This window comes from Gossypium arboreum, chromosome 13 (genome assembly GCF_025698485.1).
Source record: "Gossypium arboreum isolate Shixiya-1 chromosome 13, ASM2569848v2, whole genome shotgun sequence".
Classification (NCBI taxonomy): domain Eukaryota; kingdom Viridiplantae; phylum Streptophyta; class Magnoliopsida; order Malvales; family Malvaceae; genus Gossypium; species Gossypium arboreum.
This window is the reverse complement of record NC_069082.1, coordinates 100,202,358-100,226,104: the sequence shown is the minus strand read 5'-3', so window position 1 is coordinate 100,226,104 and position 23,747 is coordinate 100,202,358. Positions and strand designations below refer to the sequence as shown.

At 34.4% G+C, this 23,747-nt stretch overlaps 1 protein-coding gene across 3 annotated transcripts; it reads left to right on the top strand.

The window, feature by feature from the left end:
- The first annotated feature begins 7,782 nt into the window (after positions 1-7,782).
- Positions 7,783-22,499, top strand: LOC108464274 (DNA mismatch repair protein MLH1). Of its 3 annotated transcripts, none has more exons than XM_017764471.2 (16): positions 7,783-8,109; positions 8,202-8,374; positions 8,468-8,540; positions 9,322-9,456; positions 9,564-9,774; positions 10,804-10,952; positions 11,620-11,718; positions 14,164-14,233; positions 14,341-14,476; positions 14,832-14,926; positions 15,008-15,116; positions 17,135-17,300; positions 18,431-18,592; positions 20,085-20,256; positions 21,244-21,404; positions 22,068-22,499. In XM_017764471.2, exons 1-16 carry the CDS (start codon positions 7,882-7,884, stop codon positions 22,110-22,112), a joined length of 2,184 nt encoding a protein of 727 aa, XP_017619960.1. In that variant the 5' UTR covers positions 7,783-7,881; the 3' UTR covers positions 22,113-22,499. The 3 variants fall into 3 exon arrangements, 2 of the variants coding, with proteins under 2 accessions (XP_017619960.1, XP_017619959.1); XM_017764470.2 differs by having other exon boundaries at positions 21,241-21,404; XR_008277332.1 differs by lacking the exons at positions 21,244-21,404; positions 22,068-22,499 and adding an exon at positions 18,946-19,026 and having other exon boundaries at positions 20,085-20,225.
- Positions 22,500-23,747: the final 1,248 nt, after the last annotated feature.

The window sequence follows — 23,747 nt, the reverse complement described above, 5'->3', positions numbered from 1 at the left end:
ACCTTCACCTGAAACAATATGTCCAAGAAAACCAACTTCTCGTAACCAGAACTCACTTTTGCTGAACTTGACATACAACCGATTATCTTCGAATCAGAAAGCGTTCTCAAATGCTCGCATCTTGAGTCTCATCATGAGAATAAATCAAGATATCATCAATAAACAAAACTACAAACTTATCCAAGTACGGTCTGAAAATTCGGTTCATTAAGTCCATGAAAATGGCAGGAGCATTAGTCAAGTCAAATGGCATCACAAGGAACTCATAATGACCATACCTAGTCCGGAAGCGTCTTCAAGACATCGACTCTTTAACTCACAACCGATAATATCCGGATCTCAAATCTATCTTGAAAAACACAGTAGCTCCCTTCAATTGATCAAACAGATCATCAATTCTAGGCAATGGATACTTGTTCTTTACTGTTACCTTGTTAAGTTGCCGATAATTTAAGTAGAATCTCATCGATCCGTCATATTACCTTATTTCAATTCCAGGAATTCTTTTCTCTTCTGGTCAATAAACCTCTGACTGATGTACTTTTTACGAAATTCCTCCTGAAAGAAATCCCAAGTGACCCTCTCCTTTGGTACAACTGATACAAGTGTCTTCCACCAATAGTAGGCTGAGTCTCTAAGAAGTGACACTACACATTCCATACATTCCTCGGGTGTACAAGATAACTCATCAAAGACTCTGATAGTATTTTCTAACCAAAATTCTGCTCTTTCTGCATCATCATCTTTTATTGCTCGAACTCTTCGCGCCTTTGTTTCTGATTCTATCAACGGTGGCTTTTCTCTTATCACTGCACGTGATTGGGGAGCTTGAGCTACATGGGTAGCCCGAGAATCATGAGGGGTGGAGGTCTAACTGCGGATTCGCATGCGACGAACTCGGCAAACAAATCATTCAAAGCTTGGAAGAGAGCTTCGAGTCACTCCTCCCGATTAACTCATTCTTGGCCTATTCTCGGATGGCGCTACCCTTCTACGGAGCAGGCGCATTACTTTCTACATCATCATCACCAGCTCACTCGGGATCCATTACAATAAAACAAAATATTTAAAAATCGTCGAGTCGTCACACTATCAAAATACAAGTATGGCATGTATAGCTAGACTTTTTCTCACACTAACGTTCGAGAACCGACTAAACCTACTCGATACCAATAAATGTAACACTCCTTACCCGAGACTGTTGCGAGAATCGAGCACGAGGCATTACTAAACTTATTCTATCCCTTAAATAGGTTTAAATTGTTTATTTAAGCATTTCGAATGTATCGCCATTCTGCGTCGTGAGTCGCCTAAAATTCATATCTTGAGTTCAAACTCGAAATTAAGATCCGTAAATTTTTCCTGAAACTAGACTCATATATATATCTACTAATTTTTTCATAGATTTTTGACTTGGCCAATTAGTACAGTTTATTAGTTAAAGTTTCCCTGTTTCAAAACTCGATTGCACTAACCTCTTGTTACTACAAACCATGTTTCTTCCTGTACAAAATTCATATCACTAAGCCGTTTGTTTCTCTTAAAACTAGACTCAACAAGGATTATAACCATATAAAGTATACCTTCTAATTAGTTTTGTATAATTTATGGTGAATTTCCAAAGTTGAAATAGGGGTTCCAGAAATTGCTCGACCTGTTTCACTAAAACTCAGATATATCATAAAATATAATACCTTTACCTATTTTTCTTATTCCATAAGAAAATAGACATAATAGGATTTAATTTCATATATTATTCATCTTCAAACTATGTTTATGCAATTTTAGTGATTTTTAAAAGTTACGTCATTGCTGTTACTTGAATCTGTTTTAGGTTACTTTCACATTTTCATAATTTTCATGTGATAATCACCATTCAATCATACATATTAATAAACATGCATATCATCGGCCATTTTATTAGCTAATCACTAGCAAGTATTTACACATCATTCATTGTTCATATTATACCAAAAGTGGCTAAGTTTCTATACATGCCATACACAAAACAAAACGCCTAATTATACCGAGTTATTTCTTTGATAGTGTGATCGGCCTCCGACATTTCCTTCGATCCCGAGTAGCTAGATAAGTACTATAAGAAGAAGAAAATAAAGAGATTAAGCACTAGGCTTAGTAAGCTTACAAGCAAATAAATCACAACATTCAACATAATGGATAATTATGCATAATATCATCTAACATCATAAATTTCTTTACTTCTCAATTTCTATTTTCTTCTTTATTCCCTTACCTTCTTTCTTACCCGACCTTTCCTTTTCATAAGTATAATCTACTTTTCCTTTGCTGTTAATTCACTGTAATTTAACTCGTATCCTGACCCGTTGAACCACTCGGAATACTAAGGATACTAGGTCGCTTCTGTCATCAATATCTCGCCAATGCCATGTCTTTGACATGGACTTACATGAATTATTCTGCTCCAATGCCATATATAATATGGACTTACATGGCTCAATCCTGTCTCCAAAGTCATATTTCTAATATGGACTTACATGGCTCATTTCGTTACATCTCCGTCAACCCTAATATCCTAACATTCCTAGGGTTCAACCGGGCTTTCTAACACTTTTCCTCTGTCACTTCACCTTAAATTCGACTTTAAATATTTTCATAACATAAATATATAAATGCTGAAATTGACAATAATAATGTAAAATAAAAGAATATTGCATTTATTTATCAGTAAACTTACCTCGATACAAAATGTGACTAAACTTTACAATTTAGTCCTTTACTTTTTCTTTTCCCCGATCTACTCTCGAATTTCACTCTTCTTGATCTATAATAGCAAATTTAGCTTATTTAATATCAACATTTATCAAAACAACCCTTTACTCAAACTTTGGCAAAATTACATTTTTGCCCCTAAACTTTCACATATTTGCACTTTTGCCCCAAGGCTCGTAAATTAAACTTCATCCTATTTTCTTATGTTTTATGACATGCTGATCATTTTTCCCTTCTATGGCAACATCAAATTCACACACTAACATGTACTTATGACTATTAGGTATTTTTACCGATTAAGCCTTTTTACTCGTTTTCACTTAAAACCAAGTAGCACAAGTTGTCTAACATAATTTAAAACCTCATATTCCATCATAAAACATCGAAATACACAAATTTCACCTATGGGTATTTTTCCAAATTTGATTCCTAACTTAAATTATTGCTAGCATAAGCTTTATCGAGCTACCGGGACTTCAAAAACGTAAAGATCATTAAAAATGGGGCTTGGAATCACTTACTATGAAGCTTGAAAGTTGAAGAAACCCCAGCTATGGAGAGAGGTAAGGTTCTGCTGGTAACTTGAAGAAGATGATACAATTTTATCATCTTTTTTACCTTTTTATTAATGTTAATAACCAAATGACCAAAATGCCCCTCCTTACTAAACTTTCAAAAATTCCTTCCATGTCCTAATTTTGTCCATGAACTTAAAATTGGTCAAATTACCATTTAAGATCTCCTAATTAATATTCCAAAATAATTTCATACTAAAAACTTCTAGAATGCAAGTTTTACAAATTATTCGATTTAGTCCCTAACCTCAATTTAAGCACTTTATGCATAGAATTTTATCACGAAATTTTCACACAATCATGTAATCATACCATGAACCTCAAAATAATAATAAAATATATATATATATATTTTTTTACCCTGAATTTGTGGTTTCGCAACCACTGTTCCGTTTAGGCCCTATTTCGGAATGTTACACTTAAGGTTGGAATGATATTTAAGTCTAAAGACAATCTAAAAGAAGCTGCCAAGTAGTATGGTAGGTTGAATAGTTATTTTATTAAGTTTCCCAAAAATATCTAAAAAGGTTAAAGGCAGTGAAAAATGTGCTTGGCTCATATGGGCCTCTAGACTAAACCCTAATGACCTTATTGACCAGACTTGGCAAATTAGGAGTTCAAACCTTAACCATACTTGTTCTAAAGTCTATAAAAATAAGAATGTAAACAACTTGGATAGGTGAACATTATAAAGAAAATTCATTGTTGATCTTGAATATTCTCTAAAATCATTACAACAAGATGTCAAAAGAGATTTATGTTGCATAGTGTCACTAACCAAATGTAGGAGGGCTAAACTTAGGGATTGGAATTAATTGAAGGAGCTCATAAGGCTCAATATGAGAAGATTTATGAGTATTTGTTGGAGGTTAGGACCCAAAATGAGGGAATAATAACAATCTGTTATCTAGATAAAAAGTTGTTTCAAAGGATGTATGTCTGTCTGCAGGCATGCAAAGATGGCTATAGGGCTGGTTGTAGGAGGATAGTAGGTTTAGATAGATGTTTCTTGAAGGGCTATTATGGTGGCTACTTACTTGCAATTGTTGGGATAGATGCAAATAATGTCATCTATCCTATTGCATATGCTGTTGTCGGAAGTGAAAACCAAGCATCATGGCTTTGGTTCTTAGAGTTGCTTGCAATAGACTTAGAAATTGTGAGCTCATATCAGATATCTTTCATGTCTGACAAATAAAAGGTAAAACTCTATTTATTTATTTTTTTTATGTTGTTTTTATTTAGGGTTTAAGGTTTTTCAAAGAATCAAATTGTATTTGTTATAATTGTAGGGACTTTTAGAAGCAATATGTATGTTGTTTCCTAACGCAAAAACAAGACATTGTGTTAGACACCTACATGCCAATTTCAAGAAAGCTGGTTTTTGAACAAAGAAATTGAAAGATTTGCTTTGGAAAGCTGCCAAAGCAAGCACTACAAGGGATTTCTCAGGATTCTATGGATGAATTGAAGAAAACCAATCAGCATGCTTATGATTGGTTGAAGGAAAAGAACGTTACTCACTAGTCAATGTCTCACTTCACAATTAAGAGTCATTTTGACATGTTGGTGAATAATATTTTTGAATCCTTTAACAAGGTAAACCCCTATGTTTTATGTTTCTTACTAATAATTAGCAGTTCACAAATCCTTTATATTATTTATTGGTAGATGATACTGGAAGCAAGAGGAAAACCTATTCTGACCATGATAGAAACAGTAAGGACCAAGACTATGTTGCTTATTATCAATAAGAAAGAAGAAACTGAAAAATAGAAAGGAATATTGTGTCCAAAGATAAAAAAAGAAGAAGCTAGATGTCAATATCAATGATTCATTGAGGTAAAGTTACCATTTTTAATCTTTCTGATGCCTTTATTCTGACTTTATACTGCTGGTCACTTGCTGTTTTAGTGAGTTTTTCTTTTAATATGCATGCATTATTTTTTAATTTTTCTATTTATGATTGTTGGTGTGTATGACTATTTAATATGCATGCAGTGACTTTTTTTAGGTGTGTGTGTATGACTGTTTTTTTAATATGCATGCAGTGATTGTTGGTGGGGATGGTCATGCTGTTGACTATTTTTTAATATGCATGCAGTGAGTTTTCTTTTTTTATAATATGCATGTAGTGACTATTTTTTAGGGGTGTGTGTGTGTCTGACTATTTTTTTAATATGCATGCAATAAGTATTTTTTAATAATATGCATGTAGTGACTGTTTTTTAAGTGTGTCTGTATATGTGTGTGTGGATGATTGTTGGTGGGGTTGTTCACAATGTTGTTTTAGTGGTTGTTTTTTAATAAAGCATGGTGACTATTTTTTAGGTGTGTTCTATCTCATGCTGGTGGGAACAAGTATCAAGTTGAATGTGGTCTAGGTATCCAGCATGTGGTGGACCTAGTTGAGAGTTCCTGCTCCTGTAGGAATTGAGATCTCACTGACATCTCTTGCATGCATGCACTGGCTGTCATTCATCTAAAAGATGAGTTCCCAGATACTTCTGTACAAGCCTAGTACATCAAGTAAACCCAGCTTCAAAATTACTCCAACTTTATAAGGCTAGTAAGGGGTCCTAAACAATAGGTCTCTTTGTCAAACATGCTACTAATATTGCCTCCTACACTAAGAAGGCCACCTGGCAGACCTACTAAGGTGAGAAGGAAAGAACCTGATGAACCACAAACAACAGAAAGGTTAAGCAAGAGAGTGGTGGACATGAGGTGCAGTAAATGCAAAAGAATAGGCCACAATAAGAGGAGTTGCAAAGGGGAAGTTGGCTAAAACATTACAGTAAGTCATTTGCCTTAAGTTAAATTACTTCTGTTTATGAATTTGTTTGATAGATTTCACTTGTTCCTGTAAGTCAAGAGGCATAAAGTTGGTGTTCATAACCAAGTGGTTGCCCTAACTCAGTAACAGGTTACCCTAAATCAGCAAGAGAGTATCCCAACTCAACAGGTTGCCCTAACTCAATTACAAACTGCCCCAACTTACCAAAAAGATATTGCTCCAAGAGAAAAGCTCTCATTCAAGAGGAAACCAACCACTGTTAGATGGATGCCTCCTACTCAAGAGTCATCTATGACAGACCAATGATGACATTGAACAAACCTTATTTGTTAATTTTTTGAAATTGTGTAAATTTGTCTACTACTGATTTATTAACTTAGGCAGATTATTTTTTCTAAATTTACCTATGATTGCTACTATTGATAAACTTAGGCATGTAGTTACTGATTTTTTTTTTGTAAATTTGCCTACAATTCACATCTGTTCAATTGTGTTGAATTGTAGGAAAATTTCGTAATAATTTGCCCCTTCTTCCTTTTGTAAACAGTTTGACGTTTTGACCTTAATATATGAGCATTTATCCACGCAATTTGTGTTATCTCTTCTAACATATGTGTATTGAGAAAACAAATGTGTGAGAATTGAGAAATACAAATGTTTCTCTTTTTTTTTTCATCTGTGTTATCTTTTTTGATATATGAGCATTGAGAAATACAAATGAAATGACGATTAAACATTCTTTCAAGTTTGACAACTTTAAAATGAAATCAAATATTACAAAACAACTTTCTAACTGTTGTAAGCAACAACAATATTACAAAACAATTTGTAAGCAACAACCACATATTATCCTATTTCAAGTCTTTCATGTTTGTAAGTAACAACATAAGCTAGTTAGCCATGTATACCAACAACCATGTATAACAACATAAGCAATAATATACCATCAACAATATTACAAAACATAAGTTGGTTTTTAGTGCTAATAACAACAACATAAGCTAATTTAGGGTTTAAAAAACAACAATACAGTTACAAATACAAACACAAAAAACCATGTTTTTCTCTCCCTCCTCCTTGCATTCTCTAATGTCCTCACTTTTTTCAGAAGACCCAACAACACAATTCGTGATCGGGGCGTCAATGGTGGATCAAACCAGGTGAAAAATCGACATGGTTTTCGAAATCTACTTCCAAATTTCTTACACCAAAAAAACCTCTTACTTGGGTTGTTATTGGACCAAGACGTGCTTAATTTGACTGTGTTTCCACAATAGCACACCGAAATCACTTCAGGCATCTCCATTTTTCCTCTTCTCTTTCTTCTCTAACCCTAAATTGGTGCTTGTAGGGCTGTTAAATTGAGAGTAACCAGCCAGCTGAAGGGTTTGTTGACACCAAGGACACCGTCATCTGCCACGTCACTTTGCCGTGACGTTTGTGACAAAAAACGACAAAAATGACTATTTTGTCACTTTTTCAAAGTAGAGCAACTAAAATAAAAGCTAGGTGATTTTTTTGTCAGCTAATCCAAAATTAAGTGATTGTTAGTGTAATTTACAATTTTAAGAAAATAAACAAAATTAAGCCGAAAGAAAAAAAACCATTTGCAGACCGGGTCCAAAAGGTGTGGACCGGCGACCCTTGCATAATAGCAGTGAGTGAGTTCAAAGCTACTACAGACGCGGTTGAAGAAGTACAATATATATAGTATTGCCTCCACTCCTGTTTTGTAGTGTTTAGAAGTTAGAACCCGCCATGGAAATAGAACCCGCCGAAGAAGTTAAAGAGCCACCCAGGATCCACCGCCTGGACGAGTCTGTGGTCAACCGAATCGCTGCCGGAGAGGTAATCCAACGCCCTGTCTCCGCCGTCAAAGAGCTAGTCGAGAATAGTTTAGACGCTTCCTCCACTTCCATAAGCGTCCTTGTCAAGGACGGTGGTCTTAAACTCATTCAAGTCTCCGACGACGGCCATGGCATTCGAGTAATCAACTTCCCTTTTTCTATTTTACATTTCTTTTTGAAATGGAAATAAACATTTGTTGTTATTTTAATCTAAATATGTCCCGTTCGTAGTATGAGGACTTGCCTATATTGTGCGAGAGGCATACGACGTCGAAGTTGTCGAAATACGAGGATTTGCAGTCAATAAAGTCGATGGGTTTTAGAGGAGAGGCGTTGGCTAGCATGACATATGTGGGTCACGTTACCGTCACTACCATTACCCGGGGCCAATTGCATGGATACAGGTTCTTGGGCCTCACCTCTTCCACCAAACCTTCAAATTCTTCTTCTTCATTGTATAAAACCCCTGCTTTGTTGTTGATTTTATGGTTTTGCAGGGTGTCTTATAGAGATGGTGTGATGGAGAATGAACCTAAGGCATGTGCTGCTGTGAAAGGAACCCAAATAGTGGTATCGACTACATTTTTTCTTTCTCTTATTAATTTAGTTTCTTTATGAAACTGAGAAAACTATGAATCGTTATTTTTTAACTAGATTATTTTCTGTTTTGCATAGAAACTTAAAAAAAATAAAAAATTCAAGTGTATGGTTCTTGCGAAATGCTGGTAGAGGAATACATGACAATGGGAAACTTAAGTAGTCTCAACTGGTAGTGATTTTATTTATGTTCTTGTTCGGAGTGTTTGCTGCATGGTTTTTCAGCTTGAACTTAAATGGATTAAGGAACTTAGCCTTATTTGAGTCTTGAACAATTGGAATGGTGCTCTAGCCTAAGCATTTCATAAAGTTGATTTATTCACTGAAACTGCTTTTCACATAATATACACTGAAAACTTCTGATCTATAGTTTCTAACCTATTTCAAACAACTTATGCATAAACATCATCCACAAAAAAGGTAAAGGTAATCAAAACTACTCCAGCATAAAAGGTGAAAAGACCTTCTATATAACATAGTGAGATTTGTTCCTGAGACATAACTTTATAATAAGCTTTCTGCACCAACAATTTGCATGCTCAATTGACAAGCTACTTCTGACTTTTGTTTGTGGACATAAATGTTTGAAGCACCTTTCCATCAAACTACACTCATTTATTAGACATGCTTAGGTTTCTGTGTTTTGATAAAAGACTGGTTTGTCCTGTGTAGCTTGTGAGTGGGTCATGAGCTACTTTTTTCCTGTTAGCTCTTTTGCCTATTTGACATCTTTTATCTTGGTTGTGTATTTCAGATTGAGAATTTGTTCTATAACATGGTTGCTAGGAGGAAGACACTGCAAAATTCTGCTGATGATTATACTAAAATTGTAGACTTGCTAAGCCGCTTTGCCATTCATCATATAGATGTGAGCTTTTCTTGTAGAAAGGTAAGCCTCTCCGCCAGTATATCATATCTTTATAATTAACTGTCTCATTTACATGACTGATGCTTGTATAGTATGAGTTTGTAAAGCCTTAAATTGTATGTTATCAGCATGGAGCTGCTAGAGCAGATGTTCACTCGGTTGCAACACCATCAAGGCTTAATGCTATCAGATCTGTTTATGGGCTTTCGGTTGCTCAGAATCTGATAAAAATTGAAGCTTCAGATAATGATCCTTCTAGCTCGGTCTTTGAGATGGATGGCTTTATCTCCAACTCAAACTATGTTGCAAAGAAAACCACAATGGTGCTATTTATTAATGGTATCTTTTTACTCTTCTATTTTTGAATATCAATACTATTTGAAGATGGAACAATTCTTTTACATGAAAATCGAAATTCACTCATAAAATACTCTAAAGAAAATAAAAGAAATAAAAATAAACAAGTTGTAGGCTGATTTAAAAGTCCCCTATCAACTTAATCTTCCTGCTGGACAAAATTGCCTGTGATGAGTACGAACTTCAAACGCTCAGTTTTTTCCTGCTGTATTTAACTCTTGCTGGTTGAGTAAAGCTGCCTCTGATGACATACACTGCACATAACTTGTGTAAATATTAGATCTAAACATTTTCTTTTTTTGATACCAGAAATCCTTTTGATACCCGAAATGAGTACCTAACTATCCTTTAGGGAAGGAGTAGAGGTTTCTAGAAGAGGTGAAGGGAGGGGAAGAGTGGCATTTGCACTCTTAATGTCTCCTCCTCTCCTGGAACATTCGAATTGAAGGAGGGCCATATAATCAATGTAATCTCTCGAATTAGCTGCTCTTTCATTTAGGAATGACAATAATCCATCCATTTTTATTAAAAATTTCCTTCTGCCTCAATTTCGGATCATTCATACTTGGAACATTAGGTCAATATGTCGATCATTGATATTCATCTCTTTCAGTACCTTATAATCACCTCTTTATTTTCCCTTTTATCTCACTTTTTGTCCTCAAACCTTTCCTTGTTTATTTCAGAAATACTTAGGTTTCCTTTTTGGTTGTTCCTTACAGCATATGGTTTGGGAATTCATCCTAGTCCTGCCTTTGCTGCTGCTACTATTTTTCTAGCTGTTGGCTAACAATTCTAGAAAGCTCATTACCTATATTTAGTTGACCTAGAAAATTACATATATTTAAATCTATCAATATCCTCCATTGTGCTAATCTTATGGCCTTTTTACTTTAGCTTATTGTTAATGGTGTGCTTAAGTGGTATATGGGTTCTCATTTGATCTTTTATTTCTCATTTGATCTTTTATCTCAAATTCTTTTCTTTTTCTTTTTTTGTCAATTACCTCAGATAGATTGGTTGAATGCACTGCTTTAAAGAGAGCTCTTGAAATTGTTTATGTTGCAACCTTACCAAAAGCTTCAAAACCTTTCATTTATATGTCAATTACATTGCCACCTGAGCATGTTGATGTGAACGTGCACCCTACAAAGAGAGAGGTACACATATGGAAGATTTCTTTCTCTGTCTTCGTGCAATAACTGTCCTTTTAACTCTGAACTTAGAGGTGAAGCTTTACGAATAATGTGGCAGTAGTGGAAGAAGTCATCCACTAATAAATCTCTTAATGATGTAACCAAAAAGCAGATGGACAATCCATTATGCATTTGGGACCAGTGTCCAAACAATTAACCAAACTGTAGAGAAAAATGAAGGGATCAAAATCTGTAGTACTTACCAAAGCAACAATAGCTGCTGCTCTTTTTCCCTCTTGATATATGAGTTTGCAAATATAAGGAAATAGTTGTGTTATGCATTTGAAAAGAACTCAATCAAATGCATGAATCTGTTTACTTTAGCATAAGGAACATTATAACTTAAAATTTTTAAAATAAGACAGAAATGGTGGTTATAAAAGTAGGTGCTCCAAGTATGACCCCCCTAAAGCACAACATTATTACATCCAAAAACTAGTGGAAAAGCTCTATCTGCTAAAAAGTTGTGAGAAACGAGACCTGAAGAACATGAGTAGTGGTGGTTGCTCATTTTAGTCTTTACTTTGCGTGAGTTACTCTTATGGAAGGTTACTTCTTGTGCTTCTCACTCCTTTCTCTTTTCGGTTTTTTATACCTCACTTCCCTTCTTTTCACACACATTTTTGTGTAGGTAAGCCTTTTAAATCAGGAAGTTATTGTTGAGAAGATACAGTCTGTGGTTGAATCGGTGTTGAGAAACTCGAATGAGTCAAGGACATTTCAAGAACAGGTAAATGTTGTTCTTCTGTAATGTGGTGTCGTATCTAATGCTTTCCACATCATGGAGATCTTAGATTGTATACCTGCCTTTAAAAGCGTAATGACAAATAAAGAATTTCGTTCTCTCTTTTTCTTATCCCATCATGAAAATTTTGAGGATGTTGTAACCAGTTACTATGTTCAAGTTGATAGCTTGTTCACTTTACATGTCTTTATGAAGTGATAATATGTTATTGTATCATCTAGACATTTTGTACCGATTTTGAAGCATGATGAGGTGGATATTTCTGATGCTTTTTGTGACATTTTAGTTCTACATCTAGAAGTTTTTATCTGTATTCTTATTTTCCACCTTTTTTTTTTTATCCTTTTTCTTTTCTTTGAGAAGTGTAAAGATTGTTTTGTTAAACTTTTGAGCTAACATTAGCAAATCATTTCTCTCCCATTTGGGGGCGAGGGGATGGTTAATTTCTTTTCATATAACCTCCCATTTAATATCAAAGTCCATGGCTATTAAAATTGTCATCTCTCTCTCTCTCTCTATATATATATATATATATATATATTTGTGGAGGTGATTGTTCTTGTCTACTCATTGGTAAAGTGTTGATTTCCTTTATGGGAATATAATAACCAACTTAACTTTGGTAAATATTTTCTATCAATTGATGTTCAATTCTCTCTTATTGCATCCATTTTTTTATCCTTAATTTAGTGGTATTACTATTGTTGAAAATCTTTATCATTAAACACTATGGTGTGCATGATGTCATGGTCCTAGAGAGGAGCTCTAAATTCCACATTGACTGTGTACTAATGTTGGTTTTGGGATAGAAGTGTGCCCAAACCATTTTCCAGCCTATGAGACTCCTTTTGTGGACAAAACCATGAGGCCCGATGGACGAAGCAAATAATACCTTGCAAGTTGGTACAACTTGTGACATTTTGTATTAAAGCTAGCTCTCATGGTACTAGCAAGTAGAGGTGCTCATGGGTCGGGTTCGGGCCAAGCCTAAGCATGATATTAACATACTTTATGCTTGCTTAAGCTCAGCTCGGCCTAGAATATAGGCCTATGATTTTGTTCATACCCACTCATATTTGCAAAAGACTAACCTAAGCCCATTTTAGGCTTGCCCATATTATTTTTTAAAATTTTTTAAAGAAAAATAGTTATATTATTTTATTTTAATATTTAATAATTTTATACATTTTTTATTTATTGAAAATTTTTATATAGTCTATCTTAAGATTATTTTAATGTTTACATTAGAGTAGTATTATATATTTAGTATAGGTTTAATTTTTTAATGTGTTCTAAATTACATAATATATAAAAGTAACATAATATAAAGTATTATAAACTTAAAAATGGATTGGGCTGGGCTTGGGCCTTGAATGTTCAAGCTCGATCCCGACTCATATTTTAAACGGGCTTAATTTTTTTGCCCAGACCCATTTTTCGGGACTAATATTTTTGCCCAAACTCTCTCAAATTTTGGGCGGGCCTTTTGGCCTGGGCGGATAGCTTGGCCCATAAACAGGTCTACTAGCAATGTTCCAGTAAGGTGAGTAGGCCTCTTTTTGGAGGGGGTTAGGATGTTATAGTCTTAGAAAAGAGCCATGGATCCCACATCGACTGTGTGCTGAAGTTGGTCTTTTGCGAGGGATGTCTTTTGCAGACAAAACTGAGGTCCAATGTGCCAAAGCAGATAATTCTGTGTGGGTTGGTGTGAACCATAACGTGTGACATCTTACATGAAGAAAATATAGTTTCTAATGACTGCATATTTGGGAAAGGGAAAATGAAACAGAAAGAAAAATGAAAAGGTCTAGGGAGTCATGCCTGCTCGGTACTACAACAAATTTTCAGTATAAATTAGATGAAATCAATGATTTATCAAAAAGATGAATATAACACTAGCGGTAACAGTTGATAGAAAATAGATTTAGGTATTGAATTTACTGGCATGAGTTGTAAAGCAAGAATTTTATGAGCATAGGTGATGCGCTTGTCTTTTTGCATTATTATTTGGTTACTCTACATGGCAGTGTGTGAGGATAGAAACAGGTACATAACTATAATGCAGATGCTTGCGCAATTGAAAACTTTTGTAGGTTATCTTTCTTTTGAAAGACTAAGCTAAATTATCCATACTCTTTCCTCTGTAAACTAGGAGTGGGACACAAGATAATCTTGGAATCTGATAGGAAAGTTTTCGAATAGTTGTAGAAGCATTTGTGGCCTCCGGTCTGGGCAATTTACCGTCTAGATTACAAAAATGCTTAAAGAACTACTTACTGGCATATTTCTAGCTATTTCCTGTCTTAGAGTACAAGAAAACTGTTGGATTTGTATTTTGTACTCCAGCTATTTTTTGGGTTCATGTAATTCTAAATGGATATTGCCGTCTCACTTATACACTTTTCTCTTGCCATCTATTGCTTATGACAGACGGTTGAAGCCACTCCATCTGTTCCCTCAGTTACAAACAATGATTTACACCTTAGTCCCTCACCATCTGGTAACATTATGGAAAACCTTCTAAATCAAGCAGTTAGATTTCCCACACTGAACATGTTTGTTCAATAATATTTATGCATCGTCTAGTGTGTATTTTTTAACTCTCAGGATCAAAATCACAGAGAGTTCCAGTCAACAAAATAGTGAGAACAGATTCATCAGATCCAGCTGGACGGATGCATGCCTACTTATATAAGAATCCCCAGAAATACCTTGGAAGAGATTCTAGCTTGACAACTGTGAGGTAGGATCTCTAGTTCATGCATATAAAAGTGTAAACTGCCTTTTTTTTTTTTTTTCTGATTGCTGTACTGTTTAGACTTATCAGAAAGAGATGACAGGGCATGTTCTTACCTTATACCTAGCCTCTGTGTTACAGTCCATTTCCTATTGTGTTTTAGTAATATGTTTTCCGGCCACTGTAAAAAAAAGTTTTTCTGATTTTTTTTTTTAAATTTATTTCATTCACTAATCTTTGTAAAGGTTTTCTGTAAAACAAATGTATAAGAATGCTAAGGCTTTACGAGTTCTCAATGCTCATTTCTCTACATAAAATAAATTACTTCTGACAGATTTATCGATTTCTAATATCCACACAGGTCATCTGTTAGACAAAGAAGAAACCTGAAGGAAACAGCAGATCTTACTAGCATTCAGGAGCTTATTAATGATATTGATAGAAAATGTCACTCTGGTAATTTCATAATAATTATTATACTAGAGAACTTAATTGGGTGGACTTGTACAGTACTTCTTACCAAAATATGCTATGTAGGTCTGCTGGACATTGTGAGACAAAGCACTTATATTGGAATGGCTGATGATGTTTTTGCATTGCTTCAGCATAATACTCATCTCTATCTTGCTAATGTGGTGAACTTAAGGTAATATTTCCACATCCATGAAATCTTACATGCTTTTATGATTGCTCACGCCTGTATGTTCCCATGTGCAACAATAGGGTAAACCTTATGCTTTTTTCCCCCATTTAGTATTTTGAATAAAGATGGGGTAAATACCAGCTCATCGGATTACCAGACATTAAAGCAACCAAATTGGATTTAAAATAAGACTCATGAATGAACCCACCGCCAAGACGGTAAAAATAAAAGCAATAGTCATATCACTGAACTGTAACCTTTTTACACAGTCAGTAGAACTTCATCATCTTATTCATTTAGCTCATTAGACATACTAAATTGCAATAATGAAGGAAAAAACTTGAGACTTAAGACAGAAACAATTTAAAAAATGATCTTGCAAATTGCAATAATCCAGATGCAGAGCACAACTTAAATGAAAATCAGAAACTAGCCGCTGCATGAACAGAACAGCACTTAAAATTAAAAGGAAAAGATTAATATACAGTTGGATTGTACATTTTCTGTAATATGTAAATGGGTTGAGAAGAGTGCTAATGATTATTGAAACTGCATCTTTGGAACAGCATTGTAAAAGGATGAATTTATTTGGATTATGTGGATTATGGTAGGGGACTAACTTTTTTCTTCAGAGTTTGCAATAGTTTGAAACAAAGATTACAAAATGTGAATTTACTTGGATTTTATGGAGTATTTGGTTGGAAACAAGAGTAAACTTTTTCCTTTCAGAGCTTGAAATCATTACAAAGATTACAGTTAAAATATTAGATTATGCAATAGTTTGGGAAAAAAACAATTACAAATCTAAGTGCAACAATATGCTTGCTAACACAACATGTCTAAAAGTTAAAAGAAACACAGTTTGGAAACAAACTAAGCAACTGATGGTGCCAATTTAGATAATTGTGACCTAAAATCTCAAACAAAATGAGAAATGTAAATCTTTCAAATGATTTGTATAATAACCTCATGGAAATAAGAAGGGTAGTAACACCAACTGCTTAGAGTCGAACAAAATTGCTCTAACTGACAGAACAAATCATAGAATTGAAAACTGTATTTTTGAAGAACCATTTTGGAGAAAAAAGAGAGAAATAAAGTGGAAAGAATAGTACACAATTACAACCAGGCAACTTACAATTTGCATGAAAGGCATAATGAAACTTGACATATTATAATAATAAAATTTTTAGGGCAGGGTGACTTATATGATTTTAGGGCAGGGGTGAGGAAGGCATCCGTTGAAACCCACTCCAAAATTCACCTCTATCTTCTGCAGGTTCTACCACAATTAATTAAATAGGTTGATCAACCCAATATCATTTTGTTTGTCTCAAGTTGCAAAAGGGAATAGTGTTAAGTGGTTTAAAATATCAATAAACTAAACAAAGAGGAGATCTAGATGTAACCTTTCGACATATGCTATCACTTTAACTTGTGCACGCCATTCATACATGCTCATATAAAAGCTGCAGGTATGAAGTTCTTTTATCAGTCTGTTAGCCTGTGCCATGAAGTCCTGTACTCTTATAAAATAAGAACTAATGGAATTTATCATGTATGTACAAGGATCCTAGGGTGTGTTTTCTTTTTCATCAAAATGCTTTCTCTACGTTTGATGCACCCTTTTTTCCCTTAAAAAAAGGGAAGAAATAACCATAAATAAACATAATGCCTTGCATCTGGCCCAAAAAAAAAACAAAAAAAAAACCATAATCCTTGCAAAAAAGTAGTTACTTTTTTTGGTTTTGTTTTGGCTGACTGTGTGAACATTTTTATTCATTGTGATAGCAAAGATCAATGTCTTTACAAGGTTGACTTTTCTATTAAAAGTTCTCGTCAGAATTGGACTGATAGTGGAACCAGTGCATTCATAAAGAACCAAGTACAAGTTTGGGATAAAATAGACATTGAAATCTTGTATACTTGAGGTTGACTCATGCCTTGCTTCCGTTTAGAATGTTCTCCCTAAAAGTAGTAGATATTTATTATTTAAAATTTCCTTTGTTCTGCATTTGCAGCAAAGAACTTATGTATCAGCAAGTTCTTCGTCGGTTTGCTCATTTTAATGCTATACAACTAAGTGAACCAGCTCCTTTGCAAGAGTTAATCATGTTGGCCCTGAAGGAGGAGGACTCGGACCTAGAAAGCAATGAAAATGATGACCTCAAAAAGAAGATTGCAGAAGTAATGTTCTTTCTATGGGCATAATTTATTGAAATTTATGTCTGTATAATTTCTATCATGATTGAGATTGCCATAAATATTAGCTAATAATAGATATACACGTATTAGGGTCTTATTGTGTGTTTCAATATTGAATGCTTTTCCTGAACATGATTGTATATCTTTTGTCTAAGTAGAGGTAGCAATTGAGTTGTTTGGTCTGGGTTAGGATTGGGTTCCTTTGGGTTAATGCATGATGTTTCTGGTTTGAGCTTTCCTTTTTTTTTTTTTTTGGGTGGAGAAGGGGGGGGGGGGGGGTTCAAGCCTCTATGGCAGTGGACCAAACTTGGGTTTTGGCAAGTTAGGTCATGTTTAGATTTTATGAAAGATGTATCTGTTTTAACATGCTTTTGTAGTCCGATTTTGTGTTTTGTTCATTTCAGGTTTGGTTTTTTCTGGATTTGGGTCATTTAGGGTTCAAATCCTTGACCTTTTTTTGTCAAATATAGTTTGAACACTTAGGTTTGATCTATTTTGAGTGGGTTTTGGGTTTTGATCATTTTGCCATCTCTAGTTTAAAGGGCTGTACATCATATAAATTGCTGAGCAGGTACAGTTCCCCTTATGTCACTTGTTTGTTTTATCATTTTATAAACCATACCATGTCAAGCCCGGTTTGGTTTGTTAGTGTCATGCACATTTCAGTCAGGTGGACCATCCCAAGGGGAAACCAGTTCAATCTGAGGCCCATCTTATACAGTTCTCTGCTGATGAACCACTAGAACTTGTCTGATTTATAGAGTTAAGAAGCAAACAAATTTCACATTACTATTTTGAAAATTCTTGCAAAACGCCTCTTCTTTCTCCACCTTTTGCAGAGAAGAGAAAGGTCCTAGCAAAAAGAAAAGAAAAAGGAAAAAGGGAGAAAAATGCTGTAGGACATAATCTCTTTCCTTTGTTGTTGCTTTTCTTTGCCTTCACTCTTTTAATAAACTGGTGCAACTGGTTCTCATTCTTCATATATGTATTAGTTGCTTTCATAAAAGTTTAGAATTTACTTCTGAGTACATAATAAGTTTCTTTTACTGCTGCTACATGTGTGCCTTTCTACCAACTATCTTCCACTTATGCAGATTTTTGTTCTTCTGCAGATGAATACACAGCTGCTTAATCAAAAGTCTGAAATGTTGGAGGAGTATTTCTGCATTTTTATTGATTCAAATGGGAATTTATCTAGACTGCCAATTCTACTTGACCAGTACACTCCAGACATGGATCGTGTTCCTGAATTTGTGCTATGTTTGGGCAATGATGTAGGTAGCATTGTTTGATTATGGTAATTATTGATTTTAGTGCTATGGTTTTAGGTAGCTGTTAGAAATAGTGTGTTATGGGCTTAAAAAAGTTTAAGTTAGCTTCCCTTAGGTGAAATCTCACTCTATGTTCAAGGTTCTGCAAATGGAGTGGCATGGCCCATAATTCAAAGAGTAAGACTAACGGGGTGAGCATTTGTTCATATTATTCTTTTAACACATAAAAGTCTTTCAAATGACAACATTAGCAATGGGAAATTTTGCATGCAAATTGATCTTTGTTCCTTTTGCTCTCTTCTTCTTTGTGTCTGTCTTTTCTCCTAACATACCTTTCTATGTTTTTTCTTTCTTAGACGTCCATGTGAACAGATCAAGTCCCTCATTGTTGCTTTCATCTTCAGTTAATTTCAGTCATTGGTCCCCAACGTCTGTTTGTAAGTTTTTGGTGACATTGGGAGCTCTACTCTCCTTTTCTCCTCCCCTTCCTTCACTCCTGTCTAAACTTCTCCTCCTCTCTAGTGTATTCGCTGCCTCCCTTCACTCCCCCTCTCACCTTTCTTTTTCCGGGTTTGTCTTATATCTGTTGTTTCTGGGGGTGATAATGATTAGGTGCGAGTGGTTTCGGACAAAAAACTGCAGCTAAACTATAAAAAAAGATAACTTTTTACATTTCTTTTTTCTTTTTAAATGTAATTAAGCATTATTAAAAATAGCTTGGTTCATATAATTGTGTTTTCAACTTGTGAACTGAAAACCAAACTAAATAGCCTTGCTAGCTGAATCAAAAAGCAAAACAAATTCAATAGAACACATTTGAAACAAACTGAACACTATTTTTTGATTTAGTTTTTAGTTTATTTTTGGGCTCAGCCCTACTATTTCCATAAGTAAAAATTTTCTGCATCTTTATTACATTTCTTTCTTTCATGGTAAAGGTAATCTTGAATGGTAGTTTCCTTTTATTTGGCAGTGGTTGGGGGCCTTTTATTTGGACTTTTTGAGTCAACTACTCAGATTTTAAAAGTTATACTAGGAGAGGGAAGGTTCAAATGTGTGATCTCATATTATCTTCTATTAGGCTTTGGACAAGTGCTGCAACTAAAGCAATTCCTCAAGCTCAGTTAAAAGTGCTTTTTATTTGCAGTCCTTGTGATCACCTAAGCTGTTCTACTTTTATTCCATTTTTCTTTTTGGCTATTGTTTATGGAGTTGTGTCTGCCATATATCATATAGGTAGAGTAGCATATCATGTGTGAAGTGCTTGTGGAATCACTATATGCATGGATTAAGAAAATAAGTAGGAAATATATTTTTGGGTAGTTTCCATTGTTCTAGAATGTGTTCCTTCTACTGTACTAAGACTTACCTTGCTTACATTACATTAGTGGTGATAGCTGATACTACTTGCATATTAGTGTCAAAACTTTGCAAATATATTGTTGTATCCCTTGATACCTGTTTCTCTAATTGTGATTTCTCCTATTTATTGTAGGTTGAGTGGGAAGAAGAAAAAAATTGCTTCCAATCACTTGCAGCTGCTCTTGGGAATTTTTATGCTATGCATCCGCCTATGTTGCCAAATCCATCAGGCAAAGGATTGGAATTTTACAGAAAAAGGAAACATGGGAAGCATACTCAAGATGGAGGAAATTCTTGTCATGTGGGTAAGTGTGAATCTCATTGTGTATGTGTTTCTCTTGAAGACAGGGCCCTTGTCTTCTAGTCTAGTAGGAAGCATGAGAATGGGGATATTGGTTGCAGTAATTACTAAATCACAGTTTTACTAATGCAGTACAAACCCTTGTCACTTGAAGTTTGGTGTGAGTCTCAGTATGTGTCCCATATGGGCATGGTTAGGTTTTTTTAAAAGTCTTTTAATGTATTTGGAGGATCTTTGGAGGCACATCTCCATACTCATGTCGGATATGAGTGTTGGACATGGGTGCTTCAAGAAAAGTGAAGAATCAAAGAAACATAGTAGCTGCTCTCCCGAAGGCCTGTTTTTAAGTTGCAACAAAGATAGAAAATCACTACATTGAAGATGGACTATCTCTAAATATTAGACTTGTTGGTTGTCCTTGGTCTACTAATTTGGAAAACTCGTACTTATTGACAATGGGGATGTGGAGTGGTCGTACTATTTAAGAAGATTCATAATGCAGAAATCAATACTATCTTTTATTGATTACTCTTTTATCTTATTGTTTTCTAGTTTCGTTGTGTGTTTTTGCTTCAAAGTCTGCTGAAAGAGGTAGAAGGAGGGGTAATGAAACATTTTCTGCTTTTGCTCAAATTAATCACCATTCATTTGCATAGAAATAGGTTTTCCAGCTTGTGGTTTTCCGTCATATATGCACTATTTTACATGAACTTTTCACTTTCCTTGAATGAAAAAGTGTCTGCTATTTCTTTGACACTAATTTTGTGTCATCCGATGCTTGTATCCTTAAAATTAATGTAAAACATTAACAAAATGACATAACCCAGTCTATGTTTTGACTTCTGATCCTAGTCCATATAACATAGCATATTAACAGCCTATTGGGCATTATGCTATGTTGTTGTAAATGCTGCTTAATAATCAGCCATGGCAGACTTTATTTAAATGTTCGACTATAATCAGCCTTGTTGCTCTTTGGTGTTTTCAGCAGATGGTACAGCAGAAGAGGATGAATTCGAACATGAACTACTGTCAGAGGCTGAGACTGCATGGGCCCAGCGTGAATGGTCAATCCAACATGTCTTGTTTCCATCCATGAGACTATTTCTAAAACCTCCAAATTCAATGGCCTCTAATGGAACATTTGTCAGGGTAGGCAGATTTTCCTCCTAGCAAAGTTTTATTAATGGCAGATTTGTTCTTAATGGCTCTCCACCCATGGGGTTCTGAATTTCTAACTGTCAACAATGTCCGTCTGGGGACCTGTATGTATTTGTGTCTGACCCAACAAAGTTTCTCATGTCTTTTTATCCCAGTATGGAGGTCCATTGGTTACACAATGAAGGATCGGGCCACTCACTTAGGCTCGACTTAGACCAGGATTGGACATAAGATTTTAGGCCTAAGACCAACTTGAGAAAATTACTATTAATACATATATTTAATTTTAAAATACTTTTTATATGTTTTAGCCCAGGCCCATGGGTATATATTCTCCCATCCTATAGACTTGAGAGTTCAAACTTGAAGGTTGGAGGCTTAAATAGTGGAACATGTGTTGGAGATAATGATAGACTTCATTCTCAATGCAATATTCGACTGTAGCATGGTATTACCTTTTGAATTTGGATTACATGCATGGTAGACCCGAAAGACGTTGAGTATTTATGGATTAGTAGCACAGTTATTGAACTTTGGTTTAGAAACTTGTTTTCATTTTATTGTCATAGTTCAAGGGACAACTCTGCTCTGTAAATAGTTAAAGTACACTAATGAGTAATCCGTGCCTCTACTTTTTTTGACCTTTACTTTCAGGTGGCTTCACTGGAGAAGCTCTACAAGATTTTCGAGCGATGCTAGTCAAAGGGGCTGCCTTTGGATTTGTTAAGATGTTGAGAAAACTCAAAGATGACTACCATTATCTGAAGGTCGCAAACATGCAGTAAATGTGATGTATAGTGCTCAAGGACCAGAACAGGTATGACTACTATTGCATGAAGGGTAATCTTTATAGCGTATATGTCATCTATACAATTTTCTTCTTCAATCCAAAACTTGAAGTTTGGGTTGTTTTTCCTTTTTTTTCTTTTCGCTTCTGTTATTTGAACATGGAAATGATGAATCCGGATTTACAAAGGTCTGAAGACAAAACTGTTTGTTGGCGGTTAAGGTTTAATACATTCCAGAAGCTGTTGTGTTTGAAGAATAGTTATCTTTTTGGATAAAATATACAATTTAGTCAACCAACTATTAGCGTGTTTTTGTTTTGATGACCAAACTATAGAAATTTTCATTTTTGTCACTAATGCTATCATTTTTTCTGTTTCCGTCACACTCTTACCTTTTCTAAATTGCTTTAATTACATATTTATTCCTTAAACACTAACATATTCTATCAATTTAATCTTAATTCTAAATAATTTAACAAATTTAACCCTTCACATTTATAATTTAAATTAGTTTGGTCATATCCTCTCTCTCCATACCTTGTGCTATTAGTCCATTTCAGTTATTCTCTTATAATTTTTTTGTTGTGTCATTAGACTAGTTTAGAAAGAAGATTGTGTTGATGATGATAAATCCAAGGCTTGTATCTTAAAAAACATTCGCAGTAGCTGCCTGAGAGCTTTTGCCCAAGTATTCTAATTATTGTAGAAGCTTACAAATTAGAAAAATATAATTCATAATATTAATTTCAACTTCTTATGAGAAACACAAAGACCGTAAAGCAAAACCAAATCATAAATTTATAATGGTTTGAAAAACTTTTAAGTTATTTTGAGGAATAACAAAATTGATAAAAAAATAAAATCATATGATAAGATCATAACATAATAACAAGGTATATTTTGTTAAATATTTAGCTTTTATTTACATTTGAAATCATTTTAACTAATCCCACAATTTTTAATCAATCTAATTCTTTTTAATTTTGAAAGAATAGATATCAGTCTAATCCGATTAATTATTTTATTTGTGTAGTAAGTAATATTAATGTAAAGAAAATGTCATTTTGTTTAGTGGAAAATAATAATTTAAAACCATCCATCCGGCTTGGACATGTCAGGTCAAGGAAGAGGGAAACATCAAGAATTAGGATTTGAACAAGCCTTTGGATTTATCACCATCGATACAATCTTCTTTCCAAACTAGCTCAATTACAAAGATCCAACAAAAATAGAGAGAATAAACGAAATTAACTAATAGTAAAAGGTGTGGAAAGAGAAGGACCAAACTGATAAAAATGTAAATATGGAGGGTTAAATTACTCAAAATTAGAATTAAAAATTGAAGACTAAACTTGTAATTAAACCAATTAAAAAATGTCATGTTATCTTTTTCGTCAATGATTTAATAGAGGATGACCAAAACAAAAACAAATGATAACATTAGTGAGAAAAATAAAAATTTCTATAGTTCGATGATCAAAACAGAAATACACAAATAGTTGGATGATTAATTATATAGGTTATATTGTTCAGATATTGATCCTAT

Coding starts and splice junctions, on each gene's coding strand:
- LOC108464274 (XM_017764470.2), top strand. CDS start 7,882: ATGGAAATAGAACCCGCCGAAGAAGTTAAAGAGCCACCCAGGATCCAC. Junction 9,775..10,803: donor AATGGTGCTATTTATTAATG/GTATCTTTTTAC, acceptor CAATTACCTCAG/ATAGATTGGTTGAATGCACT. Junction 10,953..11,619: donor TGCACCCTACAAAGAGAGAG/GTACACATATGG, acceptor ATTTTTGTGTAG/GTAAGCCTTTTAAATCAGGA.